We start from the raw sequence: 20276 nt of genomic DNA on the forward strand, positions 1-20276 counted from the left end.
GAGCATTACTGAACTGTGTCTATTTTTTGAACCTAAGTAACGGCAGAGGGTAACCATGGACAAGGGAGGCAAATGGGTAAGGGTTGAGCGGGGAAGAAACACCATATAATCTGAGATTTCAAAATCAAATGGCAAATAAAACTTGTACGCGTAGTTGGAATTTGTTCAACACTTCCACATTCTTCACTCTGTTAATAAACCAACAACTAAGAACGTAGTTGTTTCTTAGCATAATCAACACACGTGGATTTTTTTGGACTATAATCAATCCATACAGCTAAAATTAATAATACACATCAACAAATATTTAATTCATATTAAACGGGATATTCCTCGCAGCGATTAGTCATGATGCAGCGGCATCTAACAATCAATCAATTGAAATATGTTCTATGAATAGAGAAAGAGGAGAAACGGGAAAAATTTCTTCCAAAACATAGAGAAAAGCAAAGAAGATCTTGCCTTTGACAATAATATGAATCCTACAGCCACACATTGACAAGTTCATTACAGTGAGAGAGAATCATCTTTATACCACACATCAAACTCTCAAAGCAACAAAAGCAATTAAACGAGCGTCCAAAATTAAATACAACGGCCATAAAACTATGCAACTCCCAGTATAGATAGAGATCCAAAATTTGAATGAAATGTCACACTATATACTAAAAAACAGCCTTCTAGTCTATAAAAGAAGGAATGATAAAACTATTCAACTTCATTCTTGCAAACAGAGAATATTCATTGGATCACAATATTAAAACTCAAGGAACTAATGTATTATGAAGCACAACTAATAAACTGTGTAATACGCGAAAAGAAACAAGATGTCAATTATATTTCAAAATGAAAATTTAACCATAGTTTAAAAATTAACAAAACACGACCTGAACAATCAATATCTATGGCTCCACTGTTGTCACCTGTTGCCATTCCCCATCTACGGCTTCTTTCCATAATGTGACATTGTTGTTTCCATCAGCCACAGCCAATATATTTCCTGTCAAAGACCATGATACCCTCCAAACAGGGGTCTTGAAATCATTCAAAACCTTGCCTTCCCAATGATCCCCTTCTTTGCCAACAGTCCATATGATCACTTTACCGTCTTGCGACGCACTAGCAATAGTAGATTTAGGAAGTCCCAAATTCGGTGCCCAAGCAACATCTCGAACCCAATCATTATGCATCTGAAGTGCAGGGAAGCAATCCATCTTCCACTGTCCATTGCTAAGCTTCCACACCTTAACAGTATTATCACAACCACCAGAGCAAAGCTTCTGCACAGGATCAAGTAATCCTGAACCAACAAGAGCACCCGGCGCCATTGAAGGAGCCCAAGAAACAGAAGTCACACCAACTGGGTGAGCTTGATCAATCCTTGAGGTGTCCCATCCACCATCTGCCCTTGCAGTAAATACCGAAATATTCCCATCAGATGAAGCACAAGCCAAGCAGAGACCCAACTCATGAGGCGCCCAAGCAACTGAATTCACAGACGACTTATGCTCATCAAAGACATGAGCTTGGATCCATTCATTCTGGTTACCCTCCTTCCAAAGAATGACGCGTCCGTCATAGGAACATGAAGCGAGAAGGGAACCAAACTTAGGGTGAGCCCACACAACCTCCCAAACAGGCCCTTGGTGACCAGTCAAAGTTGCTAGATGCTGAGAGGCTGAATTGCTTACACCAATTATCTTAATCGTGTGATCCGATGAAGCTGTTGCTAGCCTCTTTCCATAGTAATCCATTGCAACATCGTGGACTATGTCTTGATGACCAGTTTCAACCTTCTGAGAAGGCATGTTTCTGCTATCAACATATCAATAATTCAAATAATTAGTTTCAAGCAACCATTTCCAAATAAAAGTAGCCAAAAACATATATTAAAAAATACCAAGGTCGTTTGAAAATAACTAAACTAAAATCTTATTTAATTTGCTAATTCAAATGAACTTTCGGATTAGCAGTGAGTTTGACAGAATCACAGTGTGTTCATGTGATTTTGGCAAAAGACACACTTTGTAATTTCACCAAAATCATGGTGATTTTATCAAATTCACCATGGTTACTAACATTCATTAAGGCAACAAAAATCTTAGACATGAGATCCAATACAATCTACATAAATAAACATTATCTATATCTAAATCAGATACGATGCAAAGTAACGTAAAAAGGATCTGTGGAGCTATTTTGTTAGAGCACATGTTCTAATGTTAGATTGCAACAACTCTATCTCTCGGTGATGTCCTGTTTCAGATTCTATAATCCAAAATCCACAAACGATTCAAATTGAAAAACCCATGAAAAAAATCAAGACAAAACGGGAAACAAAAAATTCGTGCAATGATTGATAATTGAAGAAATTAGAATGATAAAACCCTAAATAAACCAACAACAAAAATTTAGGAGGAATCGCGAAATTGAGACAAAATGTGAAGATCTAGGTTGAAATTTGAACAGATCGAGTGAGAGAGATGACCTGAGAAGGAAGTGAGACGGTAGAGAGTGATGAAACGGAAGGTGGTGACCGGAGATTTAATTATTTACTTAATTTAATGAGGATTTTATATATATATATATATATATATATGGGGTTTGCTAGGATACACCCACTAGTTTTTATTAAGGTGTGTTTTAGCAAAGATATAACTAAAAAGTTGTTAAACACACCTTAAGGTGAATGTTGCTAAAACACACCTTCTAAAAAATAAGTGGGTGTATGTTAGCAACTCCTATAGGCATTTGCTAGGATACACCCACTTATATTTTAGAAGGTGTGTTTTAGCAAAGATATAACTAAAAAGTAGTTAAACACACCTTAAGGTGTAGCTTGCTAAAACACTCCACATAAAAACTAGTGGGTGTGTTCTAGCAAATCCCTATATATATATATATATATATATATATATATATATATATATATATATATATATATGATTTAAGAATTTAAATAGTTTGCATGATTTATAGATAAATTATGTGATTTTTTAGATTGATGTGAAGTATATTGATGTTGTGAAGTTGTTATGTTGGTGTGACTTATTTTATTATTAAATAAAATAAGATATGAGAAATAAAATAAAAATATTAAAAGTGGGGTTGTGTTGGGAGATGAGTAAATTAGCAGTGAGAAGAGTAATTATGAGAGATAAATAGACAACAAAAGTTAGAAAACAGAATACGTACGTTTTTTTGGAGAAAAAGGGAGAAAAGTCAGAAAGAGAGAAGAACAAAAGGAGGCTATCGATTTCTGCTATTATCAGGTAAGGGTGAGACTAATTTTCAATATTATTAAGGGTATAATTATGTAGAATGAATTTAGCATGATTAGGTTGAGTTTTCGGTGAGAATTGGGAATTAGGTTTAAGATCGATTTTAATGATAGAACCATGAAAAGATGTTAGATTAATGCAAAATTAGTGTACAGACCTTAGATATTGCCTAAGATGATAATTAGATGCTAGTTGGATGAAGGAATCATGAAAATAGTTGAAAAGTTGTGATTTTTAGGTTTCTGGCCGTACTGACATTCATCGCTCGCAACTGCGAGCAGTATCACTCGCAACTGCGAGCTAGGAGCCATTGCGAGTAACCCGTAACGCTCGCATTTGCGAGCAAGGTAGCTCGCCATTGCGAGCAAGGTCTTAGGAGTTCCAGAAAACACGTTTTGCTCGCAATTGCGAGCAAAGTTACTCGCCACTGCGAGTTAGGCTGTTAGTTGCCCAAAATTGTCCCGATGCGATCCTTTCGCACGTGTAGTCTTGAGTTGACCTTAGAAGTAAGTAAAAGAGCTGTTTAGGATGCTTTCATAGGCCCCAGAAGTCTGTTCAGGTGACTGAGATTAGAAGTGTGGTTGCATGAATGTTATAATGATGCTTTATGATATTTATGTTGATGTAATTCATTCCTTAGATGATGTTAACGCATTTAAATGTTATTAAATGTTGTATCTTGCTGCTGTTCCCTGCTATTGACTGTTAGTGTCTTGAAGTTGCATGAGTCGGTCTATGTTGTGGAATTTAAGGAGTGGTCCATGATTATGAGTCGTATGAGTTGTTTATGTTGTTGTCTAAGTTGTTGGAAGTTGAGTTCATTGCATACTCATTAAAGTTGGGGGCTTTAGGCCCGGCAGCCTTTGTGCTCACACGTTGAAGAGCCTATTATGCTCATTTTGTTGTTGATTGGTACCACATGCATTTGCATATCAAGAAGTTTCATGATGTTTAAGTTGTCAAGTTGTTGTTGAGTTGATAGAGTTGCATGGTCAAAAATGAGTTGTGTTGTCAAGTTGTTGTTGAGTTGATAGAGTTGCATGGTCAAAGATGAGTTGTGTCGTCAAGTTGAGTGTTAAGTTGATTATGATTTGTGATGAAAATTAGTAATGGTATTTGATGATTGTATTTGTTATGAAATGAAAAATATGCTAATTTTTAATTGTTGATATGTTATTAATGTTCAAGTTGTTAAGTGCATTTTATTGGATTATATGCTTAATGTATTGATTATTAAATCTCACCCCTTCTGCGTATATGTTGCCTCGACCGTGGGTAATGTGCAGGTAATAAAGATTAGAGGCGTTCATGAGTGGACTCCTCACTTGGTGTCTAGGTGCTCTGATACGTAACGGGATGGGGGCTTGCTTTTACTTCTATTCCTTCCGTGTCTCTTTTATGAACTAATTTATGAGATTTTCCAATAAGGCCTGCGTGCCAAGACTTTTAAATGTTGAACTATTTTCCGCTGCAACAGTTTAAGATTTTCATGATGTTGAATTTGAAGGATAATTATTATTATCTGTTTTGAGATGTTAAAGTAGTGTGTGACATTCCGTTATGAATTAAATACTCTGATTTTAAATGAAATTTTTATGTTGGGAAAACGGGGTGTTACAATTGGTATCAGAGCAGGTCGGTCCGTCCGGCCAAGTAGTGAGTCGAATTGTGTCTTTAGGAGTTGGAATACCATTATTATGTTATTCTAATTCTTGTGTGTTGTGCAGAGAAGAGATCTGGAGGCTGCGAATTTTATCTGCTATAAGAGGACTAGAATGGCTGGAAGAAATGATGCTGCGATTGCTGCTGCTTTGGAAGCTGTAGCCCAAGCTGTGGGACAACATCCAAATGCTGGTGCTGGTGCGAATGCTGATGTGAGGATGTTGGAGACCTTTCTGAGAAATCATCCTCATACTTTCAAAGGAAGGTACGACCCGGATGGAGCACAGACGTGGCTCAAGGAGGTTGAAATAATTTTCAGAGTTATGCAATGTACTGATGATCAGAAGGTGCGTTTTGGAACGCATATGCTGGCTGAGGAAGCTGATGACTGGTGGGTGAGCCTCCAACCTATCCTAGAGCAGGATGATGCAGTTATTACTTGGGCTGTGTTTAAGAGAGAGTTCCTAAACAGATATTTTCCTGAGGATGTTCGCGGGAGAAAAGAGATCGAGTTCCTTGAGCTGAAGCAAGGAAACATGTCGGTGACAGAGTATGCAGCAAAGTTTGTATAGCTGGTTCAGTTCTATCCACACTACACGGGGGACAATGCTGAGTTCTCTAAGTGTATCAAGTTTGAGAATGGTTTGCGTGCTGATATTAAGCGATCCATTGGTTACCAACAGATCCGTGACTTTTTTGCTTTGGTGAGCAGATGCAGAATCTATGAAGATGACAGCAAAGCTCATTATAAGATTATGAGTGAGAAGAGGGGTAAGGGCCAACAAAGTCACCCAAAGCCTTACAGTGCTCCTGCTGACAAAGGAAAAGGGAGAGCCAATGATGAGAGGAGGTCAAACAAGAAGGATGCTGGTGCTGAGATTGTTTGTTACACTTGTGGCGAGAAAGGCCATAAGAGTAATGCTTGTACTAAGGATATTAAACGGTGCTTTCGTTGTGGCAGTAAAGGACATACACTTGCAGAGTGTAAGCATGGGGACATTGTGTGTTTTAACTGCAAAGAAGAGGGTCATATTGGGTCTCAGTGTACGAATCCGAAGAAGACTCAGACTAGAGGAAAAGTGTTTGCTTTGACTGGTACTCAGACTGAAAATGAGGATCGTTTGATCAGAGGTACTTGTTATATTAACAATACTCCTTTAGTTGCTATTATTGATACTGGTGCTACACATTGTTTTGTTGCTTTTGATTGTGCTTCTAAGTTGGGTCTTGCTGTGTCTGATATGAGTGGAGAAATGGTTGTCGAAACTCCAGCTAAGGGTTCGGTGACTACTTCTCTTGTTTGTTTACGATGTCCTTTGTCTATGTTTGATCGTGATTTTGAGATTGATTTAGTTTAACTGCCTCTTAGTGGAATGGATGTAATTCTTGGTATGAACTGGTTAGAGTACAACCATGTTCTCATTAATTGCTTTAGTAAGTCGGTGCGTTTCTCTTCTGCTGAAGAGGAAAGTGGAGCAGAATTTTTGTCTACTAAGCAGCTGAAGCAATTAGAACGCGATGGAATCTTGATGTTTTCCTTGATGGCATCCTTATCTTTGGAGAATCAAGCAGCGATTGATAAGTTGCAAGTGGTGTGTGATTTTCCTGAAGTTTTCCCTGATGAAATTCCCGATGTACCACCGGAGAGAGAAGTTGAATTTTCTATTGATCTTGTTCCGGGAACGAAGCCTGTGTCTATGACACCTTACCGTATGTCAGCTTCTGAGTTGGTTGAGTTGAAGAAACAGTTGGAAGATTTCCTAGATAAGAAGTTCATAAGACCGAGTGTTTCACCTTGGGGAGCGCCGGTATTGTTGGTTAAGAAGAAAGATGGAAGTATGAGGTTGTGCATTGATTATCGACAACTGAATAAAGTAACTATAAAGAATAGATATCCACTTCCTAGAATTGATGATTTGATGGACCAGCTAGTGGGTGCACGTGTGTTCAGCAAGATTGATTTGAGGTCGGATTATCATCAGATAAAAGTAAAAGATGAAGATATGCAGAAGACGGCCTTTAGGACGCGATATGGTCATTATGAATATAAGGTGATGCCTTTTGGTGTGAGTAATGCGCCTGGCGTGTTTATGGAGTATATGAATCGTATTTTCCATGCATTTTTGGATCGCTTCGTGGTTGTATTCATCGATGATATCTTGATTTACTCTAAGACAGAAGAAGAACATGCAGAACATTTGAAGATTGTCTTGCAAGTGCTGAAAGAGAAGAAGTTGTATGCTAAATTGTCTAAGTGTGAATTCTGGTTGAATGAGGTAAGTTTTCTTGGCCATGTTATTTCTGGTAATGGTATTGCAGTCGATCCATCTAAAGTTGAAGCAGTATCACAATGGGAGACTCCTAAGTCAGTTACAGAGATTAGAAGCTTTTTGGGTTTGGCAGGTTATTACCGAAGATTTATAGAAGGATTTTCTAAGTTAGCACTTCCGTTAACACAGTTGACGTGTAAAGGTAAAACCTATGTGTGGGATGTTCATTGTGAGAACAGTTTCAATGAATTGAAAAAGCGTTTGACGACGGCTCCAGTTTTGATTTTACCAAAACCTGATGAACCTTTTGTGGTGTATTGTGACGCGTCCAAATTGGGCTTAGGCGGTGTGCTTATGCAAGATGGTAAAGTTGTTGCTTATGCATCAAGACAGTTGAGAACTCATGAACGAAACTATCCTACTCATGACCTTGAATTAGCTGCAGTCGTATTTGTCCTTAAGATTTGGAGACATTACTTGTATGGTTCGAGATTTGAGGTGTTTAGTGATCACAAGAGCTTGAAGTATTTGTTTGATCAGAAAGAATTGAATATGCGACAGCGGAGGTGGCTCGAATTGTTGAAAGATTATGACTTTAGTTTGAATTACCATCTGGGTAAAGCCAATGTTGTTGCAGATGCCTTAAGTAGGAAGAGTTTACATATGTCCGCTATGATGGTGAAGGAATTTGAATTGCTTGAACAGTTTAGAGATATGAGCTTAGTTTGTGAAATGTCGTCTCGAAGCGTTAAGCTAGGAATGCTGAGAATTGATAATGATTTCTTAAAAGATATTAAAGATGCGCAGAAAGCTAATGTTAAGTTTGTGGACTTGTCGGTTGCTAGTAACCAAACTGAAGATAGTGACTTCAAGGTAGATGATCAAGGTGTGTTGAGGTTTCGAGGTAGGATTTGTATTCAAGACAATGATGAGATAAGGAAGATGATTCTTGAAGAGAGTCATAGGAGTAGCTTAAGTATTCATCCGGGAGCTACAAAGATGTATCATGACTTGAAGAAGTTGTTTTGGTGGTCTGGATTGAAATGTGATGTAGCACAATTTGTGTACTCTTGTCTGATTTGTCAGAAGTCGAAAGTAGAACATCAGAAACCTGCTGGGTTGATGACACCGTTAGATGTACCAGAATGGAAATGGGATAGTATATCCATGGATTTTGTGACGAGTTTGCCAAATACTCCTAAAGGGAATGACGCGATCTGGGTGATTGTTGATAGATTGACGAAGTCGGCACACTTCCTTCCGATTAATATTAGTTTTCCTGTGGCTCAGTTGGCAGATATTTATATTCGAGACATTGTGAAGCTGCATGGTGTTCCTTCAAGCATCGTGTCAGATAGAGATCCAAGATTTACTTCTAGATTTTGGAAGAGTTTGCAAGAGGCTTTAGGCTCTAAGTTGAGATTGAATTCGGCTTATCATCCTCAAACAGATGGTCAGTCGGAAAGAACAATTCAGTCACTCGAAGACTTGTTAAGAGTTTGTGTACTTGAGCAAGGTGGAACTTGGGATAATCATCTTCCATTGATAGAGTTCACTTATAATAACAGCTATCATTCAAGTATTGGGATGGCACCTTTCGAGGCTTTGTATGGTCGGAGGTGTAGGACTCCGTTGTGTTGGTTTGAGACAGGTGAAAGTGTGGTTTTAGGACCAGAAATTGTTCAACAGACTACTGAGAAGGTGAAAATGATTCAAGAGAAGATGAAAGCGTCGCAGAGTCGACAGAAGAGTTACCATGATAAGCGTAAGAAAGACCTTGAGTTCCAAGAGGGAGACCATGTGTTCTTGAGAGTTACTCCGACGACCGGCGTTGGTCGTGCATTGAAGTCAAAGAATTGACTCCGAAGTTTATTGGTCCTTATCAGATATCTGAGAGAATTGGCACGGTGGCTTATAGAGTTGGCTTACCACCGCATTTATCGAATTTGCATGATGTGTTTCATGTGTCGCAGCTGAGGAAGTACGTTCCAGACCCGTCCCATGTGATTCAGAGTGATGATGTGCAAGTTAGGGACAACCTTACGGTGGAAACTTTACCTTTGAGGATTGATGACCGCAAAATGAAGACGTTGAGAGGCAAAGAAATACCTCTAGTGAGAGTGGTTTGGAGTGGAACGACTGGCGAAAGCTTGACGTGGGAGCTAGAGAATAAGATGCAGGAGTCTTATCCAGAGTTGTTTGTTTGAGGTAAATTTTCGAGGACGAAAATTCTATAAGTTGGGGAGAGTTGTAACGCCCGTCTTAATTATTTACTTAATTTAATGAGGATTTATATATTTATATATATATTTATATGATTTAAGAATTTAAATAGTTTGCATGATTTAAAGATAAATTATGTGATTTTCTAGATTGATGTGAAGTATATTGATGTTGTGAAGTTGTTATGTTGGTGTGACTTATTTTATTATTAAATAAAATAAGATATGAGAAATAAAATAAAAATATTAAAAGTGGGGTTGTGTTGGGAGATGAGTAAATTAGCAGTGAGAAGAGTAATTATGAGAGATAAATAGACAACAAAAGTTAGAAAACAGAATACATACGTTTTTTTGGAGAAAAAGGGAGAAAAGTCAGAAAGAGAGAAGAACAAAGGGAGGCTATCGATTTCTGCTATTATCAGGTAAGGGTGAGACTAATTTTCAATATTATTAAGGGTATAATTCTGTAGAATGAATTTAGCATGATTAGGTTGAGTTTTCGGTGAGAATTGGGAATTAGGTTTAAGATCGATTTTGATAATAGAACCATGAAAAGATGTTATATTGATGCAAAATTAGTGTACAGACCTTAGATATTGCCTAAGATGATAATTAGATGCTAGTTGGATGAAGGAATCATGAAAATAGGTGAAAAGTTGTGATTTTTAGGTTTCTAGCCGTACTGACATTCATCGCTCGCAACTGCGAGCAGTAGCACTCGCAACTGCGAGCTAGGAGCCATCGCTCGCCATTGCGAGCAAAACAACTCGCCATTGCGAGTAACCCGTAACGCTAGCATTTGCGAGCAAGGTAGCTCGCCATTGCGAGCAAGGTCTTAGGAGTTCCAGAAAACACGTTTTGCTCGCCATTGCGAGCAAAGTTACTCGCCACTGCGAGTTAGGCTGTTAGTTGCCCAAAATTGTCCCGATGCGATCCTTTCGCACGTGTAGTCTTGAGTTGACCTTAGAAGTAAGTAAGAGAGCTGTTTAGGATGCTTTCATAGGCCCCAGAAGTCTGTTCAGGTGACTGAGATTAGAAGTGTGGTTGCATGAATGTTATAATGATGCATTATGATATTTATGTTGACGTAATTCATTCCTTAGATGATGTTAACGCATTCAAATGTTATTAAATGTTGTATCTTGCTGCTGTTCCCTGCTATTGACTGTTAGTGTCTTGAAGTTGCATGAGTCGGTCTATGTTGTGGAATTTAAGGAGTGGTCCATGATTATGAGTCATATGAGTTGTTTATGTTGTTGTCTAAGTTGTTGGAAGTTGAGTTCATTGCATACTCATTAAAGTCGGGGGCTTTAGGCCCGGCAGCCTTTGTGCTCATTAAAGTTGGGGGCTTTAGGCCCGGCAGCCTTTGTGCTCATTAAAGTTGGGGGCTTTAGGCCCGGCAGCCTTTGTGCTCACACGTTGAAGAGCCTATTATGCTCATTTTGTTGTTGATTGGTACCACATGTATTTGCATATCAAGAAGTTTCATGATGTTTAAGTTGTGAAGTTGTTGTTGAGTTGATAGAGTTGCATGGTCAAAAATGAGTTGTGTTGTCAAGTTGTTGTTGAGTTGATAGAGTTGCATGGTCAAAGATGAGATGTGTCGTCAAGTTGAGTGTTAAGTTGATTATGATTTGTGATGAAAATTAGTAATGGTATTTGATGATTGTATTTGTTATGAAATGAAAAATATGCTAATTTTTAATTGTTGATATGTTATTAATGTTCAAGTTGTTAAATGCATTTTATTGGATTATATGCTTAATGTATTGATTATGAAATCTCACCCCTTCTGCGTATATGTTGCCTCGACCGTGGGTAATGTGCAGGTAATAAATATTAGAGGTGTTCATGAGTGGACTCCTCACTTGGTGTCTAGGTGCTCTGATACGTAACGGGATGGAGGCTTGCTTTTACTTCTATTCCTTACGTGTCTCTTTTATGAACTAATTTATGAGATTTTCCAATAAGGTCTGCGTGCCAAGACTTTTAAATGTTGAACTATTTTCCGCTGCAACAGTTTAAGATTTTCATGATGTTGAATTTGAAGGATAATTATTATTATCTGTTTTGAGATGTTAAAGTAGTGTGTGACATTCCGTTATGAATTAAATACTCTGATTTTAAATGAAATTTTTATGTTGGGAAAACGGTGTGTTACAATGAAGAATTCGCCAGTGAGAGTAAGAACATGTGAGATATGAAACAAACGAAACACTTTAAACTTAATATGGAAGGAAAAAAAACCATTGTTGTTACTTTTTGTTTTTGTTTTTCTCTCGATTCGGTATGTACTTATTGGGCTTTCTACACCAATTATGCAGGCCCATCACTATTTTCAGAGATCAAACTCCACATCTTTATCTTTATATAATACAAAAGGATACTTCTATGAGCATAAGTACACGTGGCGCCTCATTTTGCTTCTAGCATTTAATGCTCCTCAAACAAATTTTTTGCAATGCATTAGACCTTTGATCAAGAAAGTTGACTTAATTGTGTATGTATTATGTATTATGTATCCATTGCATTTAATATTTTTATCAACCAATTAGAATGGATCATGACTCATAATTTTTTTTCTTAACCAATCAAAATAGATCATGACTCATTTATTTTTTATGAGCCAATCAAAATTGATCTTGACATGATTTTTTTTCCTATATATAGACAATTTATTTTTCATTATCTTCATCTACCATCTTCCTCTCATAAAATAAAAGACATTTTGTGTCCATAATTTAGGTTTCGAGTATACTTTTTATGATTGTTTTTCATTGTGGTTGTATTTATGTGCTTTTTGTTATAGCATGTAGGTGTGAAAATTCTGTATTTAGTTTTCCTTCATTTTTTTTTATCCAGTTCCTTTTTTTTTTCTTCTTCTAATTAACTATTTGCATTTTCAGGGTAACAAAATTCATGCTATTGTATGAAGAAATATGATCTATAAATTTGAGAAGGATTTGAAGGAAGGAAAGGTCTACTTTGGTGTTGCGCTACAAATCTTGGATCTTATCAAACAACGAAACATGACTACAATCAAAATTTTTAGTTTAACACAAAAATGAAATTATGCGGAGTGAATAGTGTACCTTCAGATTATTGATTTGGTGTTTCTTATTATGTCATTTATATGTATAATACTTTTATTTTATTCGGATTAGTTTTTTCATCACAACATTATTTTCGATCTTAAAGAGGTAGTACAATCTATTTGGAGGCTTTGATAAACTCTTTTTTTTTTAAAGAATGGGGCTTTGATAAACTTAATCATTTGTTATTTACACAAGTACAAAAAAGCAACCATTTTTAGAAAACTCCAATATTGTTTTAAACAATTGTAAATTTGAAACAATTAATTGGACTCAAAGTGGTTAATGAGTTCTACTAAAAGATGAATTATTTAAGAAAAATAATTTTTGTTAAGACTTTAATTTCCTCTTTGCTCGAATTACCCGGGTCCTTTTCCTCTGGGACCGGAGGGTTAACCCCAACAACAAAAAAACATATTAGATTTTTTCCACTATATTTTTAAATAAGTCTATGAATAACAAGGTAAATGATACACATAAATGTATCAATCATGCAAGATAAATGTCTTTTGTTACTAAATGATTAATGATACACATAAATGCATCAATCATGCAAGATAAATATGGAAGCTATTTGTTTGACCAAATAAATGAAGGATATTATTATGAATGTGTTATGAATAATTGAAAAAGACATTTGTTATATGTGTCATCACTTATATTATAAGTCATTCAAATGTTAACATATGTCAATGATAATTTCCAAGCCAAACATATTCAAACACTTTAAAAAGGAACAAGATGTAAAAAAAAATTAGCATTTATCTACAATATTCTTTTCTTTTTTTTTCCGAATATTACAAGTTTTTTTTTATGGTATATCAATGTTGTCGCGTCATTTTTCGGACTGGTCGAAAGGCCATTTGATTTGGCGTCTGACCCACTTTTGATTTCACGACTGAACATTTAATTCTTTTCAAAAGAAAGTGGAAAAAAGTTCAAATACCACATTTTTAGGGATTAAGGGTTCGGGGGTTGGTTATATTTAGGGAAGGTGTTAAACACCCTAAATATTCGTAGTATTCTACGAGAACCTCTTGATTTTATTTAACTTTTGTGCTATAAACTTGCTTGCTTTAAAAAATGGAATTTGAAATGATAAAAGAAAAGAGAGACCTAATTTATCTACATTTTTATTGATTTGGAAGGACGCATGTCCTTTGCCTACGTACCCGTGAAGGATCAAACCTCGTAGTTCGGGGTAGAAATTGACGTTTGATTGGTTTTGTGTTTTTTATTAGTTTTTGAAAAAGGTTTTAAAAAGGAAAGCCAAGTGGCAAATTGGAATTTGTTTGTATTTTTTATATTGAAAGAAAAATGACCCTAAGTAGAATTAAATTGATTGATGATTTGATTAAGAAAGAAAATAAAATGAGCGATCGCTTGATTTAAGATCAAGGTTTGTTTATGAAAATATTTTTATGATTTTGATATATTTGCATGTTTAAATATAGAGAAAAAAAAAGGTTTTTTATTATTATGCTTGACAAGAGTTTCATCTTGCTCCTACGTATCTCCAGGTGCGATGGAGAAATCAAAGCTACGTAGTTCTAGGTAGAAATTAAAGTTGAGGTCGAACAAGACAAGCTCAAGCTCTAGAAATTAAAGCTGAGGTTGAGCAAGACAAGCTCAAGCTCTAGAAATTAAAGCTGAGGTCGAGCAAGACAAGCTCAAGATTTTTTTTGAAAGAGTTAGAGTCAAACCTGGATCTAAGAAATGAAATACTACCTTTTTTTGAAAATGGATTCTGCTGTGACCGGCTTTGTGCAGGTTTCCAATCGGTTTGGTGGACTTGGATAGAGCTGTGATGTGGTTTGGTTTAGGGTGTGATGGGTTATGGATTTGTGGTGGTTTAAGTGGTGGTTGTGTGACTGGTTTTATGATGTGAAAATATGATTTGGTACTGTGAGAGTATTTTTGATCTTGAGATTGCTTGATGAATTTATTGCTTGATTGTAGGCTTGAGAGTGTATTTCCAATTCTTCCCCTTTTTTTTCTCCCTTTCTTTGTTGAGAGAAAGCTTCTATTTATAGCCAACCTTCATCCTTAAACATCTGCAGCTGTTCATCCTTGTGTAGAGACCCTTGCTGTTGATAGGAATTGCAAAACTGCCATTGTCTCATACTTTTGTACACTGAGCTTGAGCTTGTCAGCCTCGACCTCAGCATTTAACACTAAGAGCTTGAGCTTGTCTTGGACCAGGAGCGTGTGTGAACAGTGAAAAGTACATGAACAGTAAAAATATCTTATCTTTTTACAGCTGTTTCATGCTTGTTCTCCAAGATGCATTGTTGTTAATGTCCTTGCATTTCTTAGCCACTAAGACACCATTATTTAATTATTTTAGCATACTTGGTCACCAAGTCTTGTTTTTTTTAAGATATTTTGCTTGCTTGCTCATCAAGATTCATCTTTAGAGCTTGAGCATGATCACAATGCTCATGAGAGCTGGAGCATAAACACAATGTTCATGAGAGCTTGAGCATAAACACAATGTTCATGAGAGCTTGAGCATTAAAGAGAGTACATTAACAGGCAAAAATACTTCGGGCCAAAAGACAAATGAAATGCGATCTTAAGTCAAAAATTGGGGTATGACAGATGCCCCTATTTAAGTTTCTTCGTCACGGGGTTTAAAATTTTTTTTTTTAAATCAACGGGTCGAAGAGACTTAAATACTAAGTACACCAATTTTGACCAGTTGAAATGCTGAGAATGCAATGCTTATATGAATGATATGAGTGCGTGCAAATGCCATTACGAATGCAACAAGTGGCAAACATATGTTGACTGAGAGACAAATTGATAGTTATCACTGGGGAGGAATAGAGCTTGTCGATTACCAACAGCCGTGGTAAAAGACGGAAATACAGAAACAAATGCTTGTCTATTACCAACAGCCCGTGGTAAAAAGACGAAAATACAGAAAAAAAATGTTTGTCTATTACCAACAGCCCGTGGTAAAAAGACGGGAATACAGAAATAAATGCTTGTCTAATACCAACAGCCCGTGGTAAAAAGACAGAAATACAGAAATAAATGCTTGTCTATTACCAACAGCACGTGGTAAAGAGACGGAAATACAGAAATAAATGCTTGTCTATTACCAACAGCACGTGGTAAAGAGACGGAAATACAGAAATAAATGCTAGTCTAATACCAACAGCCCGTGGTAAAAAGACGGAAATACGGAAATAAATGCTTGCCAATTACCAACAGTCGTGGTAAAAGACGAAAACACAGAAGATAAAGTTTGTCAATTACCAACAGCCGTGGTAAAAGACGGGAACGCAGAAGATAAAGCTTGTCAATTACCAACAGCCGTGGTAAAAGACGGGAACGCAGAAGATAAAGCTTGTCAATTACCAACAGCCGTGGTAAAAGACGAAAATACAGGAGATAAAGCATGTCTATTACCAACTGCCGTGGTAAAGACGGGAATACGGGAAATAAAGCTTGTCTATTACCAACTGCCGTGGTAAAGAGAATACGGGAAATAAAGCTTGTCTATTACCAACTGCCGTGGTAAAGACGGGAATACGGGAAATAAAGCTTGTCTATTACCAACTGCCGTGGTAAAGACGGGAAATAAAGTATTGGTAAAGTGATTATTTGATGGGATGGGACCTGCCACTTGAATACAAATTGATTGGTGACATTTATGAATTAGACACTTTGGGGATGACCCTTTTTTTTTATACATTGGAGTAAAACAACATGAAGATAATGCAACTATGTATGGATGATATGAGTGCTATGTATGCATGAATGAATGTATGCGTATGAGACTCGTATGACAGTATAACGGTAAGACTGTTGAGACAAGATTGGGCAGGTCCAAAGAAAGCGGCCCGACAGCATGTTACAAGCTTCCCACACTCTTCATTGGGGAATAACATCACTTGGGGATGAATTATACATCGTTGGGGTAAAGCCCTTCAAACAAATCACTGGCAGAAGTTGCCATTAATCAACCCAGCATAAAGTGCATTCTTTCATTTGGTCCACCTGAGATGTGATGCCCCTGTCTTTGTTTTTTTTTTTTTTTCTTTTTTTGTATTGTTTTTTTTGTTTATTCGAATCCCTAATTTTTGCCTGGATCGCCCTTTCGGGTTTTCAATCCACCGGGATGCTCACTTTTGCCTAAGTCGCCTTTTCAGGTTTTCGACTTAGCGAGCTCTTTCTTTTTTTCTTTGACAGAGGTCATCTCACAGCTTTTGGTCATGCTTACCTTGCAGAATTTAACTGTCCTTGAGACGGATGCTGATGTATGTTTCACCTACTCATAAGTTCAAAGAAGATGTACATGTTGTTTATGCATTTCAAAAGATGTAAAATAAAAAGTTTTTGTATTTTTTTGAAAATTTTGCTTCAAGTATTTTCATCAAAAATAGAAGAAATTAAATAGAATAAGTGAGAGTTCCAAATAAATGGGCATATGCTCAAATTAATGTAATGGAGTGGTAGCATGCCAAAGGTGTGGCTCCATGGATTTTAAAATGTTTGGAAAATGGTAATTATAAAGGGAAAGGTACATTGAACACAATAACCGCTATTCTCCCTGACAACTTTGAATCAACCACTGTTCCGAGTCATTGATTTGCAGCTGCTTCACATCGGAGGTCTTTTTTGACAGTTGGATGCCCCCAAGTGGATTGTGCCTAACTGATGCAGTTACTTTGTCATGATCCTTAACTTTTGCATAGATCGCCCTTTTCGGGTTTTCAATCTATCAGGATAATCATCATTCATTTTTTTTATGTCTCTAACTTTTGCATGGACCGCCCTTTCGGGTTTTCAGTCCATCGAGACGTTCTTTTTTTGTCCAAGCCGCCTTTTCAGGTTTGCGACTTATCGAGCTTTTCTTTTAACAAAGTATTTCTTGACTGCATCGGTATTCATAAGTTTGCTAACATTCATTGTTATTTGCCATCCATTTGTCCCTGGAATCGGGTAATATATTTTTGAGCACAAAGTCACTTTCTTGACATTCGCGGGGACAAACCTTCTTTGTTGCATACTTGCTTTATCCTTTTTATATAACTGTCCACGACATACGGCGGTAACACTTTTAAATTCATTGGAACTTCCGTCGACGGGGCTTTGACTTCCACGAGAAGCACTGCCTTTGTATACTGAGGGATAGAGGGGGATTGCTCCGGTTGAAGTGTGTACTGAAGTACAATACCCATGCAAGGCAAATTGTAGCATCTCGTGCCAGTTTTTGTACATGAAAGTCCTCTTCTGGACAATCTTTCTTGATATTTGTAGCTTCGATGGCCAAGCTGCCCCAGTAGGCGAGAAATCTCATTGGAAACTTCTTCATCATCCTTCTCTTTAGCCTTGGATACAAGGAACTCAAAGTTGAGAGAGAGTACAGGGTTTAAGTGCTCATTGGGTTTAATAATGCATGATTTGCTTATTGATATAAACATTATGATTATGCAGATATGTGAAAATGATTTTGGTTTTTTTTTTTTTTTGTATTACCATTCTTCCAGAAAGTACAAGAAATAAAAACAAAGTTGGGATCAAGATGATCTTTTTATTAATAATGGGAAATACATGAAGCAAAAAGCCCTATACAAGTTCACTTAAGTCTCGGGCGGGACGAAAGGATTTTTTTGAAAAAGAAAAAAAACATAAAGCAACAAGAAAATATATTTCTTGAACAATTGAGTAGCGGAAGGAAATATCGATGACAATCCGACTGCGGCTGGTCATTCCATGTGTCAAAAACACTAGATATTATGATTTGGTAGTGGATTGACTTGCACATTTGGATCCAGGTCTGTGAAGGATAACTCCTTGTTATGGATTAGCTTCTGGACCTCATCCTTAAGAGCCATACAATGTTCAATGTCATGCCCCGGTGCCCCTTGATGGAACTCGCAGGTGTGGTCGGCACGGTACCATGCAGGTAGAGGATTTTGCATGCGAGGGAGAGGCCTGAGTTGCACCAGATTTCTTGTAAGTAGGGAAGGTAACAAATCCTTATACAACATGGGTATAGGAGCGAATTGGTTTCTAGGCGGACGAGGCTGCTGTTGAGCTTGAGGACGATGTTGTTGCTGAGATGGAGGATGGTAATATGGTTGCTGGTGGAATTGCTGAGGGTTATTTGGTTGATGATTCTGCTGATACAATGGCGGATAATATGGTAGAGGTCCTTGAGGCCTTGGTGGTCTTTGTGGTGTGATGTTGGCGATATAGGGGTAGTTTGGATATACAGACTGATATCCGCCATGAGCCACCATGCCGACTTCCTGCGTATTCTTTTTCGGATGTCCGTGTCCAAATCTCCTATTACCATCAGATGAACTACCCGATGGACCGCTTGACGAACCACTTTCCTTAGCCATACGTTCCTTTCGGGCCCAATCTTCAATGCGTACTCCAATGTCTATCATGTCGGTAAACTTTTGCGAAGCACAGGCCAACATCTTCTCCGAGTAGAAAGGGCTCAGAGTTTCATAGAACAAATCAGATAACTCACTTTCATCCAGAGATGGGCGGATTTGAGCAGATTTTTGAATGAAACGTTGAGCATATTCCTTGAATGACTCTTTGTGCCCCTAGGACATGGATTGCAGTTCTTTCCTGTTAGGTGCCAGAAATGAGTTGTATTTATACTGCTGGAGGAAAGCGTCTGCCAGTTCCTCGAAAGAAGCAACACTCTTCAGATTCATGTACCAAGTATGTGCAGGACCAGCCAGACTGTCCTGAAAACAATAGATAAGCAAGGGCTCGTCTTCCTTGTGAGCCGTCATCTTCCTTACATACATGGTTAAGTGCATTTGCGGGCAAGTTTCTCCCGTGTACTTCTCGAAGGCCGGTGCCTTGAACTTATAAGGTATTACCACATTTGGGACCAGACAGAGGTCATGCACATTCTGATTGAACATCTTTTTGCCACGAACGTTCCTCAGCTCTTTCTGTACTCCTTCCAATTTCTCTTCCAGGTTGCCCATTCGATCATTACCCAGTACACTACCCGAATGATAAATTTGCCCTTCCTCTTGCTGAGTTGTATGGACAGTAGGCCCTGCCTGTGTTACGGTAGCCCGACGAATCTGTTGACCGTAAGGAAATGGGATTTCATTGACTTCGGGACGAAGACCTTCGTTAGGCATATGTGGCATACCCCATGGATAACCTTTTGGCATGTCATACAGAGGGTTAAAAGTAAATCTTTCAGGACCCGGAGGATGGAAACCCTCGTTGTACTTGTCACCTGATGAGCAACCCACCTCAAGAGATTGCGAAATTCCAGCAGATGCCGCCGCAGTAGCGATTGGCTGTGAAATACCCTCAGCCGTAGCGGAAACAACCCCGTTAGGAATTGGCTCGGAGGCTACTGCTTGTTCCCTCTCAGCCATTATAACGTCCATCATGATTGACAATTTCTCCAACTCAAGCTTTAGACGATCAACTTCCCCTTTAAGCTCAACATTTTCTTGTTCTGTGGATGACATCCTTCTTCTGACGTAAGCTCGAGTGCGATGAATGCGAGTAGGTCTTTGATTAGTATGCCGGGCCACTTTGTTTGATATGAGTTGACTTTTTTACAGAAAAGAAAATGGTGTGAGACTTTGAATTTGAAACTAATGCAATGCACATGATGTATGAAATGCTTATGCAAAAAATGTACAATTTTTTTGTTATCGAAGGATTAGTCAAGGTGAATTGTAAACATCGCAGATGAACATGATTTCATTTGAAAATTTGTAAAGATATTGCAAACGGTTC

The 20276-nt window shown here is 37.6% G+C and overlaps 3 protein-coding genes across 4 annotated transcripts; all 3 read right to left on the reverse strand.

The window, feature by feature from the left end:
• Positions 1–700: 700 nt before the first annotated feature.
• Positions 701–2544, reverse strand: LOC146938316 (protein transport protein SEC13 homolog B). Of its 2 annotated transcripts, none has more exons than XM_085752272.1 (2): positions 2489–2544; positions 701–1812 (listed from the first exon to the last, which is right to left on the reverse strand). In XM_085752272.1, the coding sequence occupies exon 2, from the start codon at positions 1806–1808 to the stop codon at positions 903–905; it is 906 nt and encodes a 301-aa protein (XP_085608398.1). In that variant the 5' UTR covers positions 1809–1812; positions 2489–2544; the 3' UTR covers positions 701–902. The 2 variants fall into 2 exon arrangements, with proteins under 2 accessions (XP_085608398.1, XP_085608399.1); XM_085752273.1 differs by having other exon boundaries at positions 701–1815.
• A 15714-nt stretch (positions 2545–18258) lies between these two features.
• LOC146938317 (uncharacterized) lies at positions 18259–19090 on the reverse strand. Its single transcript, XM_085752262.1, has one exon. It carries the CDS (start codon positions 18968–18970, stop codon positions 18269–18271), a length of 702 nt encoding a protein of 233 aa, XP_085608388.1. The 5' UTR covers positions 18971–19090; the 3' UTR covers positions 18259–18268.
• A 12-nt stretch (positions 19091–19102) lies between these two features.
• LOC146938318 (uncharacterized) lies at positions 19103–20002 on the reverse strand. Its single transcript, XM_085749614.1, has one exon. The coding sequence runs from the start codon at positions 20000–20002 to the stop codon at positions 19103–19105; it is 900 nt and encodes a 299-aa protein (XP_085605740.1).
• Between the last annotated feature and the right edge of the window lie 274 nt (positions 20003–20276).

This window comes from Medicago sativa, chromosome 3 (assembly GCF_051527215.1).
Source record: "Medicago sativa cultivar Bolivia chromosome 3, Bolivia_mono, whole genome shotgun sequence".
NCBI classification, from domain to species: domain Eukaryota; kingdom Viridiplantae; phylum Streptophyta; class Magnoliopsida; order Fabales; family Fabaceae; genus Medicago; species Medicago sativa.

Coding starts and splice junctions, on each gene's coding strand:
- LOC146938316 (XM_085752272.1), bottom strand. CDS start 1,808: ATGCCTTCTCAGAAGGTTGAAACTGGTCATCAAGACATAGTCCACGAT.
- LOC146938318 (XM_085749614.1), bottom strand. CDS start 20,002: ATGTCATCCACAGAACAAGAAAATGTTGAGCTTAAAGGGGAAGTTGAT.
- LOC146938317 (XM_085752262.1), bottom strand. CDS start 18,970: ATGTTGGCCTGTGCTTCGCAAAAGTTTACCGACATGATAGACATTGGA.